Source organism: Emydura macquarii, unplaced genomic scaffold, assembly GCF_026122565.2.
Source record: "Emydura macquarii macquarii isolate MOO-44397 ecotype Brisbane River unplaced genomic scaffold, CSIRO-AGI_Emac_v2 contig_968, whole genome shotgun sequence".
NCBI lineage: Eukaryota > Metazoa > Chordata > Testudines > Chelidae > Emydura > Emydura macquarii.
Window position 1 is genome coordinate 14,073,282 of NW_027131105.1, and position 19,639 is coordinate 14,092,920.

General features: G+C 47.5%; 1 protein-coding gene across 1 annotated transcript in view; it reads right to left on the reverse strand.

The window, feature by feature from the left end:
* The window catches only part of PODXL2 (podocalyxin like 2), a 41,715-nt gene that overhangs the window by 9,649 nt on the left and 12,427 nt on the right, over positions 1 to 19,639 (reverse strand). Inside the window, exons 2-4 of the mRNA XM_067544285.1 lie at positions 17,740 to 18,033; positions 5,461 to 6,353; positions 3,581 to 3,655 (exon numbers count right to left, since the gene is read on the reverse strand). Of these exons, the coding sequence (XP_067400386.1) occupies positions 3,581 to 3,655; positions 5,461 to 6,353; positions 17,740 to 18,033 (1,262 nt within the window). The remainder of the gene's footprint in view (positions 1 to 3,580; positions 3,656 to 5,460; positions 6,354 to 17,739; positions 18,034 to 19,639) is intronic.

Here is a 19,639-nt window from a genome sequence, read left to right on the forward strand (position 1 = left end):
CCTGAGATGAACGGGGGGCAGGGGAATGTTTGGAGTGAACAGAAGCAACTGAGACAGCAGAGGCACCGACTGCCCCATCAGTTCTCCTTGGCTGAAAAGACAATGGCCATGTCAGAGTTTTAATTTGGCAAAAAGATAACTCACAGTGCTGGAGTGAGTTCAGGCTCAGATCACCTGTGAATGGAGGCAGGGCCCTGAATGGACATGTATTATTATTGGATCCAATCTTGCTGTCTTACTCAGGCAAAATTCCCACAGATGTCAATGAGAGTTTTGCCCAAAAGAGACTGGGTACTTGCCCGGTCTAGAACCCATTAGAAAGATAAAGGGACCCTGCCAACTTGGATCTACAAGGCAGATCTTGGTAAACGTGTGTTTGTGATAAAGGGTACAGAATCCTAGGGCCCAGTCTTGCAAGGTGCTGAGTGCCCAATTCCCATTGACATTCAGCGTGTCCTAGCATCAGGCCCTTAAAACAAACAGAAGAATCTGCAGAATTTTTTCTAAACTAATTAAAATCAATCAATAAATCACTTAAAAATGCAAACACTCATCTGCAGCATTGGAAGTCCAAACAAAACCCAGCATGGGCCTAGTATATAGGAGCCAGAAAGCAAAACTGATACACCCAAGAGAAGCCAGCTTGTCTAATTTCACTGTCCAAGATGAGTGAAGTTCAACAGAGAATAAACAAACTGCATCAACTGTGATGGTGGGAGAGGAGGGCATTTGACTTAAACAACAAAAACCCTTTCAGTTTCAATAATATAAAATGATAATACAACACAGGGAAGGAAAACGCTTGTGTTAAATATTTAAGTTGACAAGTGTCCCTTTGAATAAGGTTGAGGACAGCATAAATCACTTATTGGGAATATTTGTTTTGAACCATGAAGTCAAGTAGAAAAACAGTCCAGTCCTTCATGCCCAAGGGCTGCGTCTATGTTTGGCAAGGGAATAGCCAGGGATTCGACAGCAACACACAGCTCCAGTTGGGGGACATCTGCACTTTTGCTTTTCAATTTTCATCTCCTGGCTAAAACTCAATGTTTGTAAATGGCAACAGGAAGAGACCTATTACATACAGCAAAATTGCGTTTGTGTAGTACAGGGATAATATGGGAGAGAGAGGGATGATGACCAAAGGGGATAGGAAATGAGACATCACAAGCTTATTTTCAAGCGCTGATATTCTGAACTGTAAATGTTAGTTGTGACAGAGGCACTTGAAATGGTATGAAGGGCAAACAGTTCTGTTTTTAAAGTGGCATTGTTAACATCAAGAAGCTGACTGAAAGAAACATATTTCTTATACCCCGTTAGAACGCTAGCATCATTCATTCTATATATTTATTGTTTCCAAAACAAATCCTTCAGGCGCCTCATTTTCTCTTTTTAAAAAGACCGATGTGTGCATAGATCAGTGCTTAAGAGCAATCCTATAGGAACAAAAACCGCACACTCAGTCCAGTGCAGGGACCTATGATAAAAAACAGATATGCAAAAAGGAGAAAATATTTAATCAGAGAAACATTTCGTTTCACACTTCCAAAGTAATAATGTATTTTAAAAGTCAGTTTAAAAAACAAGGACAACTTGGCCCTGCCCCCTTTACAAATGGTCTTTAAGGGTTTGATAAATGGCCCATGGGAGGTTCTTAAACTGAATGGGCCCTTTTATCAGAGATACACAAGGGGCTTTGGGTTCATGAATTAACTGCAGCTTTAAGGGATTGATGGGTGAGTATTGGATTAGCGGAGCACTTCTGGTTAACAGAGACTAGATAGTAGACATGATAACAGAGAGGCGAGGAGGAGAAGAGGAGTGGCACTTAAGGAAGATTTAGTGGCAGCCTGAACCATTTACTCTGGAAACAATAAGTCTTTATGCAGAACCACTAGAGAAACATGAGCAGAGACATCATACCCCAAAAAAGTCTGGGTCTTGGGATCAGAAAGACCCTGATCCTGCAACTTCATTTCATGACTCGAGAATGCAGTGTTAGAGGTACTGTCTTCAGATGAGACGGAAAACAAAGGCTCCTTCTCATCTGGTGACCATCCAGGTGGAAATTAAAGATCCCGAATCTGGTGCTTTAGCCAGCATTCCTACCTGCAGTAAAACATAAACTGACCTGTATTGGAGTTATTGCTAAACTAAGAACAGATGCTATGTTTGCTTCCATAGTTACTGCATTGTCAGCATAGAACCCAGTGTGCTTAGTACAGCATACTGGACCTTAGGTTTAGAAGGTATGAGTGTGAAAGGGATATACGAGCTAGTAGTTGGAGCACTGGACTTCTAGCCAGGAATTACTGTGACCAAAGTCTGGATCTGACACTGGCCAAAACGCTTTCGCTGCCAACTCCTTCCCCATCAGTAACATGGGAATAATATTAACCTTCTTCCCATGTGGGCTGTGACGATTAGCATTTATAAAACGTTTGAAAACGCAGACCAAAGGCTAATTATTATAAACCCAATCTCTATCCTTCTAGATGGATAAGCTTGTGGCTAAAAGCAAAGGACCGGGAATCTGAAAATCCGACTTCTGCTCTCAGCTCTGCCACTGACTCACTGTGTGCCCTGAAACAAGCCAGGTCACTGCTCTGTGCCTCAGTTTCCTCAGCTGTAAAATTGAGATAATGCTTACCAATAACAGGGCTGTTGCGAGGCTTAATTCAATTAAAGGAACACAGTCAACTTAAAACATCATATTTATCTCTGAAACGATTATACCGAATCTAGTTACAATGACCATCCAAGATCATTAAAACTGAAATACAGCAAAAAGCTACATTTTTCCAATTTGTTTATTCTGATTACACATATCACTGTTCTCCTGTTTAGCCAGGTAGCAAGAGAGAAACTGACTCACTGAAGAGGCCCATCTAAATAGCAGGAAAAAAATCTATAAAGTGTAAGGAATATATATATTTTAATTTCAGGCACTACTTAGTACTTAAAGGGGACTCTACTGGAAATAGGATCTTAAAAAAACTCAGACAATTAAAAAAATTCAATTTTTCAGTTTCCCTTGAATTTCTGAAAAGTAAAGTGCTTTGAGAGATCCTCCAGTGGAAAGTGTGATGAACATTCAACAAGTATTATTAATAACCCACGGAGGATGTCCTCAGTCAAGTCTCTCACTGTCCATGCACAAATATCCAGTTGCATTGACTGAGACACAGGAGGGACAAGTGAAGACTGCACATACAAAACTTCCAGGCACCTTTTTAAAAGCCCATTTGAAGATCTGGGACAGACATTCTAGGTTGAAAAACTGGATTTATACCTAAACCTAGGATCATCTTGACCCCACTACCTTGCCTGCTAACCCCTAGAAAAAGAAGAGGATGGAAAATGCACAGAGATGCATGCAACACACAAGAGCTGCAGTTTCTTGATATAACAGTGATGCTAGGATTTGTGCTGGCCCTAAAAATGTCCTATGAATCCTAGGATCAGTCGCACTAGCAAATATTTTGCTGCCCTGTGTGAACGAGTCAGCCCCCACATTAGTATCCTATCTAACTCCCATTTACTCTCATTCTATTCAGGTCTCTTGTGTCTGACTTACGCAGTCGATGTTATCAGACATGTTCAGAATGATGTAGTTTTTCCCTGCCAGGTTACTCCAGTCCTTGCAGATGACCTGGAAAGAAAGGACACATATACAGCTTGGTTTGGAAGGAGAATGTGGCTTTCTGCCCATAGCTACATCACTGTTCCTGCTGCAGGCACAAGGAGCTTGAGGGGAGGGTCTGTATTGTACCCTGAGCGGGGGGTGTGAATTCTTGGGAAAGCTCTGGAAGAACTGCATGTTCTCCAATATGGAGGAGATTCTCCAAAGACAGGATACTGGAGGATATGCCCCATTCTCCAGGCTGGGGTATCCATGCACAGAAAAGAAATGTCTTGTTTTTCATTTGAGTGCTAGTGGATTCCCGTACTCTGTTAATCCACAGAGCAGGGGCAGTACAAGCAATGGCCAGACTAACTCCTTACAGGCTGCCATGCCCAGTGTGCCTCAGCTGGGCTATCCTGGCCCTAATGGTGCAGTCAGTCCTTGCTGAGAATGAGAATTGGGGATGGGGGCAGGCAATTAGTGCTAACTGCCAGACTAATCTGTATGATAGGGACACCTGCCTACTGTGTCATGATCCAAACAGAGCTAGACACTAGAGCGATTCAATCACTTAGTGGAGTCTCCTCTCTGGTAACCAGATCCGCTCTTTAGGTGGCCTGAATATTATCACAACAGAGACTCCAACCAGAAGCTTCATGGTCCTTAAGGCTGAAATGGAGCCCTTCTCCGCTGAACTACCGGCTGCTGCAGCTTGTTTCAAAACTAGACAAAGTCCAGTTCAACTGCCATCAGATGATAATGACTTGGTCACCTCACTACCAGCCTGAGTGGCATGGAAATGGGACGAGCTAGCTGTGAAAGGCTCTGGATCTCTTTCTCTATTCCTTATACCATCCAGTCCTTATGGAAAAATTTGCAACACAGAAAAAGCCTCAATAGATCTCAAAGCAAGTGCTACTGCACAGCTCCCCTGCAATCCCACTGCCATTTGCAATCTTACGGTATTGCTAACTTGTAACCTCCGCCCCCATCTGTCCTGGCTCTTATATGACCACTATTACCATAATATCTGTGCACCTCACCATCTTATCCTCACAGCACCCCTTTGAATCAGGGAAGCACTATTATCCCCATTTTAAAGATGGGAAATTGAGGCACAGAGAGACTAAATGACTTGCCCAAGGTCAAAGAGGCTGTTTGTGGAGGAGCAGATATTGAACGGGTCTCCCACACTCCAGGCAAGTAAACACTGGACCATCCTTCCTCTCCATCCTCTCTGCAATTCTATTGCATGTCTATCCTGCAACTCCCTCCCTGCAATTCTCCTGCACTAACCTCCTGACAAAGATCAACACACTACTGCTGCCCTGCTGCAGTTGCCCTGCATCTCTCCAGGCACGAACAGCTGCAGCGCAGATAACGATGCAGGCAGTGGCAGTACAGACACCTCCCAGAGGTGTTGGGGTCATTCATGCACTTAGATTTCCAATAATGCAGCCTGAGGAAACAACCAGACTTGCAAGGAGTTTGCTTTTAACTCTTTCACTGCCGCCCAAAGGTAACATTGGCTAGATACGCGCAGGCAGCAGGGTAGAAGCAAAACTGTGTAGGAGGGTTTCTTGGTGAATTGCCCTTCCGCTCCTCAATATCTAAGGCATCTCCACAATGTGCAATGAAAGAGGGAACAATCTCCTACAACCTTTAACGGGGTCGTGGGAAAAATCCCAGCAACTGCTTCCACCAGCCTGGCGATGGGGCCTTTGAAAGCAGGGAGAGATGAGGATAAGTTAATATCCACACAGCACAGAGAGAGGAAGGGTTAATACCCAAACATCCCCATAATGAGTTCCCCTCCCCACACACTGGGATACCTGTGCCGAATTCCAGGGCATTCCTGTTGATAGCACAGCTGGGTGGGTGTCCCCAGTCCGTGGCACAAAGCTCCGCTCTGCTGCCATGGTCTCAGCAGCCAGCTTGGTGCCATTCTGAGCAGGGGTTGGAGCTGGCTTGTCAGCCCTCTCCGAGGGAGCTGCCCAGGAGCTGGCACTTGGGGAGCCATCAGCACTACCAGAAACGATCCTGGGATCTTGGGGGCCGCTTCTGGGAGATGATGTTACCTCAGGGGCTTCCTCCGTTCGCTCCATTCCAGTTAGCGCTGTGGGCCACACTTGCTCCCCTCCCACTCGTAACGTGGGCTCCTCACCAGCTCCCACCATGGTCTGTGTGGACTCTGCTGTTGCCATGGTCCCTGCTAGCCCCACTCCGGCTCCCGCTGTACCCCTTATATTTCCAGAAGTCACCTCGATGGGGTGCTCTGAGACACCCTGGGATCCTGCAGCGGTGACTGACAGGATGGAGGACACAGGCAGCAGATTGGGCCCCATGCTGCTCCCTAGGTCAAAGCCCGAAGAGGTGTGTTCAGGAACAGAGTCCTCCTCTTGGCCTTCTACAGCTGCTTTAGTCACAACACCCAGTCTGCTGGCAGCTGTGGAGAACAGGAGGGAGAAGAAGGAGTCCTCCTGGCCAGCTGCTTCTGAAGACATGTCCTTTGGCCAGTAAGCCTGGCTGCTCTGTTGCCCTCCCTTAGATTGGTTTATAGGGAGCAGCCCTTCCTCTTCTTCCAGAACAATGGAGAAAGGCGTTTGTGGGTCAGGCTCCATGGAGTTCGATGACTGCTGAAGGGGGGCAGTGTCCCAGCTGTCTTTACCCTGCGTCCTGTTTTCCTTGGGCAGGGCCTTCTGAGAGGCGACGGGAAAGCTGTAGTCTAAAACAAATCCAAGACACTTCGTGTTAGGAGACTTTCACGAATAATCATGAACCCTGAAAGACTGGGAGATAGAAGCAGGGAGGAGGGAGCGAGCACTGGTGTTTGTCACCAAAGAGAGAAATTGATTCATTTAATAGAGTTAAGTTCATGTGCTAGCAAGAAGAACATGACTGGCAGAGGCAGCTTGGGCAACAATCACCACCCCAGCCTGGAGGAACCCTTCTAGGGATGACAGGGGAGGTCAGACTTCACAGCTCCTACCAGGCCTCTCTACTGAGTCTGCCAACCCAGGGCCCAATCAGTGCCAGTTCTGTTGGTGGTGGTCGTGTGTAGGTTTGCATGCACTGGGCTGAGATTCTGCAATTAATTTCATAGAGGGGCCAGATTGTACTGACATTCAGCCACTACCAAACTAAGATGGAAATTATAGAGATTAAACAGAATGATAGACCCGATCCTGCTCTCAGTTACATACACGTAACACCATTGAAATCTGGATTGATTCGGGTGCCAGTGAGAGCAGACTCTGGGCCAGTAAAGCACCTCCCAGCATAAAATCACCTCAAAAACAATACCTGGGTTCCCAAACTAACAGGATAGTGAGAAACCGTTTAGCCGTAGGGAATAAAGGTCAGAAATGGGAGCTAAGTTAAATCGACGCATCCTCAACCAGTGGCTCAATAATTGCAGCATGGCACTGTTCTGGAGGTCAGCGTGTGTGGTGCTTTGGGAGGAATCCAGCAGCTTGTGGAATATCAGGGAGAGGGAGCACCAAGCCTCACAGCAGGAAAGTCGGGTCAGTCAGTGGCCCCTCTTGGATGCCCAGCAAGGAGCTATGAGATGTCCTGGGCTAACACTGTAGCAGCAAGATCAGCTCCTGATGGTTGACAGACCACATGCTCCAGAGCCACACACATCCCTGATGCCAATGGAGCGCCACCCAGGATGAATGGGTCTCTCCATCCTTATCAAGAAGTTGCAAATAACAATGCTACAAAGTACTGGGCCTTGCATCTGAATAAGCTCCCTACCCCCACGCCTACTACAGTGCATGCTGGGAATCAGAAAGGGGTCTTGCTGCAGCCAGAAAACCCTGGCCCTCCCACCTCTCTGGGCTGTGGTTATTCTTCATAAATAAATAAGCGATTTCCGACATCCCCAAGTCCTTGTCCTTGCCTGCCTGCCAAAGTGGATGCTTCATTAAGCACTGTGGGAGGCAGCCGTCTGGATGCCTTACAGTGTATGTCTGTGAGAGGAGTCTCCGAATGACATCCGTCCCCAAGCCACCGCTTGCTGCTGCTGCTGTGTCTGGAGCTCAGTTGGGAGCGAGAGTGGGGGTGGGAAGTGTGCGTTGTCAGCAAGAGTCGCTTAGATATTCCATAGCAGGTAAAGTTCTCAGTGCAGGCAAAGTTCTCAGTGCTGCCCGTGCAACTCATCAGTCTCAAGTGGCACCCCCCGACCTCTCCCCAATACTCCCAAAGCAAAAAGCAAATTGATCCTTTCACCCCTAACGGTGAACAAAGGTGTCACAGAGAAATTCCTACCTTGCTGGTGGGTGACTTACATGAATCTCCACATCAGTAGCTTTATATTAAAAATCAGCCCCTAGATACCTCAAGGGCTGCTTGCTATGCCAGTGATGGCTCTGTCCCCCAGCATAGCAGGGTGCTGGTGACTTTCTCCTGAAGCTTTCCTTCAAAGTGAAACCAGAACCTGTAACGCTCCTCCTCTTGGGTGCTGTGACCTGGACCCACCTGGGGTTTTCCCGCCTCTGGTCTCATACGATGCACCAGGATCTATTGTCACTTAGGACACCTAGAGCTCTCAGGCTGGACTGAGCAGATGGGTTTTCCCACAATCTGACAGGCATATGGCATAAGTCCATGCTACTAGGCGAATACCTCTTCACTAGAGAACATGCACTACTATCACTGATATAGGATCGATATTCTCAAGAATTCCAAGGACCAGAGGAGACGGTTGCTACCTGAAGACCTCCTCCCACCGCTCCTTGGCTAGCACCGCTCTGTTAACATCCAAGGTGGCTGCAAGAGCAGTGAGCTACCGCACAGGCAGAGAGAAAACCTCTCTCTCACTGCAGTCGGGCACCAGCCTTTCCAGGTGCCCTCATCACAAGCTAATTGCCCTGTCATCCTCCTCCTCCTCTTTGAAGAAATGCACCAGCTGCTGCCTGACTAGCCAGAGGATGGTTAATGGCAGGAATGACCATGGGATTGAGGACACTAGGTTGGGGCCCGCTTCGGACAGATGGTGAAGGGCTAAGGGCTCTCACACTTCTGCTGCCATTAAAATGTCTGGTATTTGCATACTATGCAATAGCCCCATTGAGAACTGTAGGAATTGCACCTGCAAAGATGCATTATGGGTGAGGAGGGGAGGGTTGGCCTCCCCCTGATGCATAAGGCATTGGCCACTGTCTGAGACAGGATACTGGACTACAAAGACCCTCCCTGCATAGAAACACTCTAGGCTCTATCCCAGCTCCTCTGCACCCCTTGCCTGGTTTCCTCACTGCTGGTTCCAGAAGGAGGGGTTGAGAACGAGCAGTGGAGGAAAGATGGGGCACAGCAGGAAAGCAGGCAGATTCCTTGCACAGGGGGCTGGGACTGGCCAAGCACCAAGCAAGAGTACTAGCCCCCTGAGAGCTGGAAAGCCTCCTGGCATGGCACATCAGCCTCCCCTGGAACACTTGCAACTGACTTTTTCTTAAGTTGCTAGAGCACCTGGGAATTAGCCAGTTCCTTAAGGGTTAAAGCCCCACATGATGCAGCCTCCCTGCTCTCCTCTGAACAGAGAGCAGCACTCAGGGCGAGCGAGCCCTGAGGGGGGCTGATGGATTGCAGCCTCCTCTGTCTCACCACCGAGATCAAAGCTGAGAGAGAAATGATCCTACAGCCTCCCAGCAGGCTCCTGTTCACAGGGCAGCCTACAACTGAAACCTGAGCTGCTTCTCTCAGGCAGTGAGTCAGTGAGAGGGAAGCAGATGCAGGAGTCCTCACGCTGCTTGCTAATCGATTTAACATTTCCACTCCCCACCAGCACCACCGCCTCCCTGCATGCTAAGCCAAGGGTCCTACCAGAGTCTGGCCCAGCAAGAGCCCACTGGTTAAAACCTAACTGCCTGCAACGAACCCCGTTCTACCAGTTACTTTACAGATGAGCCCCATATTGCAAACTTCCGATCTGGTCCCAGAATGCTCTGAAGTTCAGAGGTTTTTAGATCTGGGGGGCACTGGTTTTGCCCATTTTAAAGACAGGAACTATTTGCAGAAGTCAGATCCCAGTGAAGAATCAGACATCTCCAGAGTTCAGGGGTCTGGAGTGATGGCTCAGCCTCTCTAGTTAGTATACATCAGGACCTTCATCTTCAAAAGCTTATACCTGCTGAAATTAAATCTGTTAATCTTTAAAGTGCTACAGAACTCTCGTTGTTTTTGCTGTATACAGACTAACATGGCTACCCCTCTGGTACTGATTTTATGATTCAGGTTGGGAAGCTCTTAAAAGGGGCCTGATTTTTCAGACAGCAGGTGTCCAGCACTTTCTGAACATCAGGTCCCTTTACGGTACCTCAAATTGAGCACCGAAGATCACCTTGTTTTGTAGTCTAAGGCACAGAACTTGGATTCAAAGGAACTGTCAGATGATACCTTGTCCACTTCCCCCAGTGCAACCACTCTAGACTGATCCTGCCCCTGCCAAAGTACTGCTGAGATTTCTAGAGTAACTGCAGCCTATCACCCTGCTTCATGGAATATGAAGTCCAGATTGACTCAAATTACTTGCACTCACCCTGGTGAGGAGGTGCTACTGGGTATTATCTTAACAGGATAGGTATTAGGTAGCTGGCTGCAATGCCAGATTTGTCAGGCTGGTTTATGAGTGCATCATATTTCAACAGGTAAGTGGAGACCTGTTTATGGAATAGAAGGATGCAAGGGAGAGGGGAAGAGAAGAGGTCAGAAGTGAGTAAATTGCAGTCTTGTCATGAACCCCTTCACTGCTTGATCTCCTTTCTTCCAGCCCTGCTCCTCTGCTCTATGAGTATTCCACTGAAGTTGGTGATAGATCAGATCACACATGGGTACATACAGCCATGGTCAGAGATGAGATTTGCCTTGCAGGAGGGCCCACTACATTTATCAGTAATGAAGAGGTTAAGAAACAGTAGAACAGCCCATAAAAAGGCAGCCACCCAGAAGCCTGCTGGCTTTCAGCTAGCATGGGATCGCCTGCCTGTATCTCACAGAGGAATGGCACAAGAAGACAGCATGTGGAGAGGTCTGCAACTCCAGTTTGAGGATGCTAACATCTTCAGGCAAGGCTTACCCAGCCTGGGTAGGGGCCCTGCTGCTCCGTCAATTACACCTTTTTAGTTAAGAAAGCTTCACACAGCAGATGCTTTCTCAGTCACTCTCCCTTTTTAGGAGTCTGGTTTATTTTTCTGAAACTTTTTACTCGGACAATGTTACAATACAGCATTACCACACTACATCGCACATCACTTGTGCAGGATCAGGTTAACATTCTAAGAACCTTGCTAACGAGTCTGGCTCGCTGGCTGGAGAGCCCTCCTCCCCTGAGTACGCTAAAAAGGGTGACCCCATTTCCAAATACCTCTCCTCTTTTTGGCACTTCTCTTGTGTATGTACTTGGTGTGAATGCTTTTCCATTACAGGAAAGGAATCTGGTTTATTTAACAAAGTACAAAACACAAGATTCCCCCATCCTGGCTTCAGGGTCCCAGGTATGATCATTGCTGAGGCCAGCAGGTCTTTATGCATGTGGCTGTAGTTCATTACAGTGGCATGTGGCACTTTTAAAAACCTTTCTTAATCTCCCACTGATTCCCTGATTAACAGAGGCCATTCCCAGAGAGAGAAAGATGCTGGGGCAACAGGAGAGACAGACTGGATGCTGTATTACAATTGTAAATGACACCTAATCCATCAGTGGATTAAGCTCTTTCCCACCTCACCCCCTCTTTTATTAAGAATCCCCTTTCTCCTGAAGGGATTCATTGCTCTTCAGCACAGCTATCCCCTCCACTGCCCTCCAAGCACATTGAAAGCAGCCACCTCCCGTTCCAGATTGACAGCAAATCTACAGTTCTTAATCCCATCTTCAGCCCCGGGCATTAATGAAATGAAGCACCTGGTAAAGACCATGTGTAAGTCTAAGAGGCTTAGCGCTGAGCAGCCCCCTGCCTGCACTCAGCTCCCTGGATGCCGTTTGTTTACCTCCTAGTTTAACATACGGTAACACCTTAAGCGATCCTTCTTGGAAAAGGGCTTTCCCTAAGCCAGAAGGTTGGGTTGGCCCAACTTGGAACTTTGGCAGGGGAGGAACAGATGGGGTCAGTGCGGGATCCCAGAGACCTACACTTCACACCACTGGGAACGAAATCAACAGGAAGGGCAGTAGAACTGCTTCTGATTGAGCCTACGAAGAACATACTGATTTGTGATCCAGGTAGACACACCAGGGATGGATATGGCAACTCTACGGGTATCAATGGAGGCAGAGAAGTCAGTGGAGTAACACCAGGGATGGAGCGGAAGCCTTTTTTTTTTTTTTTTTTTTTTTTTTTAAGCAGACCTCACTCTTCTTCCTCTTAAGTTAGAAAGGAAACCCCATTGCTTGCCATGGTGATGCAGTGCATTAGGAGGAAACAGGAGGGGATGGAGGTCAAGGCAGAAGGGGTTGGTTGTGAATCATTTGAGGCCCTGCTGCAGGCCCACATCCGTGCAGGAGTCTGTCACTGACTCAGTCCAATTTTACTGCAAAGGAGAAATGAAAAAGTCAAACCCAAACGACAATTCGAACAGCTTCTGCTTTCCTTCTTAGTCTTTGGGGATACCAGGTCCCCCCGCACTAACAAGACCACAGGTGGTGACCAGGAGGCAGCTGAGGATGGCCAGGGCAGGAGGCCATGCCTTCAGGTCCTTTGGTCTGCAACGTGCTGCCACGGTTTAGGGAACTGCAGCTGTATTCCCCTCTGTGGTCCAGCCAGAACACCCACTCTAGGCTCCCTGCACCTCTCTGGGGCAAAGACCTACATCTCTCCCTCCCTACCACGATTTTTCCAAGCTGCACTGTTCCCTGCTATACCGTGAGTTCCCCTGCAAATCAGACTGCCTGAACAGGCCTGCTTTGCTTTCTCCTCAGAGGCTATTCACAGTGTAATTGCCCACAGTTAAAAGGTACCGTACAGTCCCTGTCTAAGCAAGCACATTTATTCATAAGGTAACAGCATTACAGAGGAAACATATTAAAACAATAAAAGAACCTACACACACGCTCATAAGCTTAGCAGAGATCACACCCCAACTCCAAGATGGGCCCTGGCAGCTGGTCAGTCCTTTAAACCCTACCAAAGGGTTTTTCTGTGGTTACAAGTTCATAACAGCTTTTGCTCAGAATAAGAACACAAGTGCATCTGTGAGTTAGTTACTCCTTCAGACACTTGGGGTCTTTGATCTTGGGACCCTGGGAACAGATGATCCTAGGAAACCCACTTAATTAAGAAGTTCATTCTCATCTGGCACTCTGAAGCTCATAACACTTTACATTAGTCACAATCCCACAATAATACAGAAACATTTGCCTTTTTAATACAGTGAACTCCTGAAACACTTAATCTTAATTCAATAGTGTTTGCCCAGGACATTACAGGAAATTGCCATATCTGCACATGCTGTGTGGAACACTGCACAGGCCCTTCTCCTCCCCTCGCTTACAACAGGAGCTTGTGCCAGGAGGGAAAGGAGCAAATCAATACTGTGTTACACAGAGCTTTGCTGCTGTCATCAAGGGAGCTGCATCATTACAGGAGCTCCTCCTCCATCGTTTACCTTCCTGTCTTGAGCACCAGCCTTACCTCTTCTTCCGCTGGTTCCTCCTTATATGCCAGGGGTGGCCAAATTTACTGACCTTCTGAGCCACATACAACAATCTTCAGAAGTTCGAGAGCCAGGGCATGCCTGCAGGGTTCGGGGCTTCCGTCCTGCGGCATGTTGGTGGGGCTAGGGGCTTCAATCCTGCAGGAAAGGTGGTCCTGGGGCTCCAGCCCAGGCTGAAGCCCCGAAACCCCCCTCCCCAATGGACAGAAGCCCCTTGCTCCACCACGCTGCACCAGTCTGGTAGGCAGAGAACAAGGGAAGCCTGAGGGGCTCCGTGAGCTACACTTTAACTGTAAAGCCACTCGTAAGCCATGGTTTGGCCACCCCTGTTATATGCTAACATCTCCTGTCTTTAAATAATCCGCCCCAGTGGTGGCCTGCCTCCAAGTCTCTGCTCTGGTCCTTGGTCAGCCCTGTAATGTGACTCTGCACTGACTTCTTCCCTAGGCCAGAGTACCAGCTGCATTCAGAAACAAAGACCGGGAAAGAGTTCAAGTATGTCATCATCGAGGGGGAGTTTGATACTTCACAAGCCAGATCCTGTTCCCGCTAAAACTCCAGTATGACTTCAGATTTTGGGTGTACTCATCTCCTGGTGGGGTGCTAGATGTTCTGTTGCACATACACATCCTAATATCATCGGAAGACCCCAATGCTTCCTGAGACATTCAGACCGGTTTAATCATGCCTTGGAGACATTTGACAGCCACCATTTTAGCAGGAGGAACTAGAAGAGACTCATTCTGCTGTTGGCAGAAGCAGGAAACTCTGGACTCGTCTCCAAGCACCCTGTACTGAAACAGTCCCCATTCCTCAGTGGGACTCACATATATAACACATTTTCCGTAGTACTTTTTTCTGCAGATCCTCTATGGGATTTTCAAACTAATTCAGGTAATTAGTGCTGGCTCCCATACAAAAGAGCATGCAATGAAATACCTTCACATTGATCCATGCACTAGCCCTCAGACACCCTATGTGCTCCCCGGCGTACCTGCCAACCAACTAAGCAAAAGTTAGTGGAGAGGAGTGATGGATTTGGTGCCGTGGTCTGAGACTCCAGTCACAGCAGGACTCCTGCTATAAATCCGAAACCCCATCTCACGCACTGCCCAACAGGCAAAGGCAAAGATTTTGTTCCGTTGTGCAGGAAGGCTGGATGCAGGTCTTCATTTGCCTCAATGCACGTATGTGGAGAAGTTTTTGGGAGCAGGTCATGGAAGAGTTAGGGACATGCCTAGTGGGCCTACACATGAATCAACTGGTCAGACCCTTCTGTACAATTACTGCAGTTGCAGCCGTAGAGCAACTCAGCTGCTGCTCCTTGTCCTGAGGAAAAAGGATTCCAACCCCCACCTTGCCTCCCACAGAACCTCCTGTGCCAAGCCCAGTTACTCGGTATTTGACTCTGCAAGATATGTTAACCGATGGGTAATGGATGTGCATATATCGAAAATAGGGGGGTAGCAATGGGTTAGTGTGGAGGATAGCGTGTTTCACTGCACATACATGGCAAGGGTTGGAGGAGGAGCATGGATAAAATGCCTTGCTTTAAAAATCCGAAACAATATGAGACAAATCCTGAGGTCCTTACTCAGGCAGGCACTCACTGAAGTCAATGTAAATACATTGTGGTGTGGCACAAAGATTTTATCAGCAGGAGTGTGTTACTCAAAAGAGGCAGCGCCACACGTTGGGTAATGCCAGCCATCCCAAATGAGTACCAGGTGTTCTCTAGACGCCACATGTTTTCCACAAAAAGCACATATTTGGGGAAAATTTGAGAACATTAAAAAGAAATGTATTGGGATTATTTTTTGTATCCCTCCACCTGCAAAGCCACAAAAAGGCTGAGCTGCGTCCAACTCCACAGACTTCAGAGGGAAAAAAATTAATATAGCTCTGAAATCTCTAGAAATTTGGCCTTCACTCTAGAAGACTGCGATGTTGAGGCCCAATATCTTTATACTTAACAGTGAAAGAAGCAAGTGTTGTGTGTCCTGTTACAAAGCTGGGAATCATTCCTTTCTAATAGTTTAACTGTCCTATTTTAGTCCTGACTGATACTGGGCCTCAGACCTGTCAGTGTACCAGAACTGAATTTTCCCATCCAGGGCATTACTCCACTGTAATTATGGGAGAAAATTCTACATTTGGTGATAGAAAGAAACATTTCCCTGGCAGGTTGATTTAAAAAAAAAACCAAAAACCAAAAAACCAATCCACCACTCATGGCTGCTGTTTGAAGCTGCTAAGAGAGTTGGTATGTTAGAAGTAACATAATAAATGCAATTGGTTACACAATTCCAAAAGGAAACACATGACGTCTTCATCACACCTATGGCATGTATATCACACACTTATAGGCCAACTGTGACTGGGGAAAGCTTCCCGTTTTAGGGACACTCTTATTATACCATTTATTATAAAATGACACACACCAGGTTTCTAATTAAATTTTAAGTAGAAACGACCTCCTGAGCTGTTGAATAATTCAAGGAGTTCTATTAACTGAGGTTCTGAAATGCCACTGAGATGTGAGCTGCACAGAGCACTGGCTGGCAAAAGGCCAGCCCTCCGAAGTAGTGCAGCTGTTTGGTGGCCAGTTGATAAGGATGTGTGTGTGTGTGTGTGTAAGGGAGAGCAAAGAGAGAACGGTGAGAGAGTTTGTGTAGTACAGTGAGAAGACGCGGAGCGTGCTCTGCATGATGAGTGTGTGCATAGGATGAGACTGTTTTTGGGTCTCTGTGTTTATTGCTTTTAATGTGCAAGTGTGACGAGGAGGGTGAGATTCTTTGGCTAGATGTACATACCAATGGCGGCGTGAGAGTCGAGTGAGTGTGTGAAGCGGTTGTGTGCGCTTTCACATGTGTGAAAGTGCTTCTGAGTGTGATGATGATGTGTGTTCTCTATACACGTGAGAGCCTGGGGTGTGTGCATACAAGAGATGCGGGGAGGAGTGTAAACTTTTGAGTATCTCACCATGAGCAACAAATGCATGAAGAGCATCTGCATGATCCACGTGAGTGTCAGGGAGGGAGTGTGCATGTACAGTGTGTGATGTGTAGGAGTGCCTGTGAATGTGTGTGTGTCACCATGAGTGTGACTAGGATGTATACACACTACTATAAGTGAGCATGGTGATTTTAAGTCCTAAAACAATGACATCCATGCCCCAAGGAGCATACAGTCTAATACAGTGTATGCAAGAGAAAGGAGTATGAACGTGTGCGCCCTTACAAAAATGTAAATTGGTTTTCTACTGCTATTGCTGCTGGCTCAGCCCTCATTCCAGTAGGAGCACAGGTCTTTTTAAGGTCAGAGGAATCAGTGTGAAGATAAGACTAGAAAGACTTCAGCTTTCTAATTCCAGACCTCAATCAAGCCAGGAAAGCACCTACTGAGAAAGAGATGAAGACACTTGATGTGATGTTGGGCAGAAGGAATCAGGTTGAAGGTCGGTCTCCTGCACTGTATTAAAACATGCCCAGCCTGGAATTTAGAGCAGGATCATGTGGGATAATCCCATAAGCTATAGAAAAGCCTACAAAAACACTCCTCCTCCCTATCCCGTCCCTCTCCCAGTGGGTTTCTCAAAAGCTAAGTCGTCTTCTGCTAAGTAGCTCGGGGAGGTGACTGAGGAGGGGGCTAAAGCAGGCCATATTTACATGTCATAGACAAACATAGGCAGGTTAGTTTCAACTTGATTTTTGTAATACCAACAGAAAGGAAGCTCTGCTTAGATGCAGCAGTGGGTTCCAGTGGGCCTAGGAGGAAAGGGGGTGGTATGCATATATTTATGTTCTCCAGGGGAGGCTCAGCTTAGGGACGGAAGTGGGGTACAGTGGCTCTGGCATAGGGAGAAGTGGGAGTGACTGTGTATATTACATTTTCCAGGGGAAGGTCAGTTCAGACGTGGCATCCAGTTATAGTGAGAAGGTCCAGCTAGGTTGACAGGCTGCCCAAGCAAGCTGGTTGAGTCACTTGAAAGGACACAGATGGCCAGATCCTGCTGGCCATACTCTGGCCAAACTAGTCTGCTTAGAATTGGGCCTAGTGAGTTCAGCTAGGACTCAAACCCAAGGCCCCACATGGATTCCTCACGGCTTATGCTCAGACATCTAGATTGCACTTAGTTTAGTTCACAGCAGAAAGGGGAAGGGAGAATAAGAAGGCAGAGACAAAGAAGGGGAGGATGAGGTGAGCAGGAGACTGAGATAAAGGTGATACTCTCCTCAGCTTGTGGGAACTTCCTAGCTGCTCAGGAATAATGATCCAGCAGTACCTGGGTTTTTACATCCTGTCCTTGCTCAGGGTTCACTAGGGACACATCAGACACTGAAGTGAGGTAACAGCGTTGACATTTAATCCCAGCTCCTCTTAGCAAGAATCATGTCAAGGCAAGAGAACAGAGTCTCCCCTGGAGGAAGGGAGGGAAGAAAGGGATAAAAATGACCTACCCGTTGCTGGTCCCAGATCCAGGCTGGAATCGTTGAGGTCTCCCCCGTCTTCCCAGAAGTACTGGGGGGGCTGTAGGATCTTGGACTCCTCGTTCTCCTCACTGGCAAAGCCTGATCCCACGGAGGCCTGCAGGGCACTGGGGACAAGGTCAGGCTCTGTAGCTTCCAGGTTGCTTTGCTCGCTGTAATCCAGTGGCTCCAGATGGGACATCATTGTAAACTCCACCAAGGAGGTTGAGGTCAAGCCCTCAGTGGTGGGCTCCTCCGGTGAAATCAGGCAGACGCACAACGTCCCTACATAATGACAGGGAGACCCACGTCAGAATAACAGAGGGAGAGGCAGTAGGGGGCGCTGACAAAATGAGACACAGGGACTTTCAGCTGGCCACAGGGTCCATTGCCCCAGGCACAGCCATACTGGGTCAGATGAACAGGACTACTAGTACACTCCTGCCAAGCCAGCCTAGCCCATCTAGCCTCCTGCTGCCATCTCTGACCTAATACCCATTCAGGCTGAGGGCACTGCGACCTTATGACAAAAATAATCATGGCTGCTTAAGAAATATACACAAGAAAACTATACAGACACGAGTTCACCTCCAGACTCAGCTGGTGTAGACCAGGGTCGCTCCGCTTTGAAGTCAGTGGTGCCACAGGGACTTACCCCAGCACAGCTCCGTGGACTTCAATGGAGGTACACAGATCTCCCCCAGCGGAGGGTCTGCCCCACTGAATTTATCAGACACAAAGCTGCCTGACTGCAGTGGACCTGAAGTGGAGCTGCGTGGCTCGAAAGCTTGTCTCTCTCACCAACAGATGTTGGTCCAATAAAAGACTTTACCTCACCCACCTTGTCTCTCTAATATCCTGTGACCAACACGGCTACAACAACACTGCATGATTGCAGTGGAGACATTCAAAATTCTCAGCCCGTAAAGAGCCTCGTGTTCTGGGAGCTTGTGTGTTTGGTTTTTCTATGGTCGTTTTATGTCAGATTTATGCTAAATAACAAATAAGCAGAGAGAGAGAGAGAGGGATAAAAATGCAATGCAGTTTGCCTTGGGCCAAGGGATCTGAACAGAGGCTGATCCAGCCATCCAGTCATAGTCTCATGTGGTGGATGTCCCCTAATCTAGATGGGTTGGAAACATACCTAGCTAGATTGCTTCCACAGTCCCACCCATTTTCTAAACAATACCACATGTTGCATTCCGATGGGGCCCTCCATCTCAAAGGGCTTCACAGGCTGCACACAGAGAGCACGTCTGACATTTACCACCTCTAGGGTAGATTGCCACAGCACTTTGCACAGTGGTAGGGACAGGGAGGGAACATTTTATCCATAGGCTCCAAGACCAGGGCATCTTGGTCCATGTTACAGAGACTGATGCTTGGTTTTAAGATCTTCCCCAAACTGCACAAAACTCAGTTCATATATCAGAAGGATGAAGGGCTGAGCTGGCCCAGCCAACGCTGAACTAATGGTTCCAGACATTACCAACCTGGAGCTTACGTTGCTAAGCCATCCTCTCGAGGAAACAGTTATGTTAACACGTGCTCACTTACTCCACAGTCTTACCAAAACGTCGCCTCCTGCCTGCTCTTTATTAAGCACAGAAGCATCTCCGTTCGCATATAAATCTGCAGCCCTGGAACCTTAACTATTCCGTCTGTCCTGAAGGGGCTCGGTGAAATCTCCAAACCAGGTTATGAAGTGTCCAGTACTCTGAACCTGAGATAACTACCTTCATAACAACAGATTAGAAAAGCTACCAGTAATTATTTACTCTGTGGGTGTGGGTGAAAGACAGACTCATTCTCTCCGTATGTGTAGACCTATATTTGTGGATCTCCCAAGAGATGTATACAGCAAACCAAAGTAACTGCATGACCTTATTAT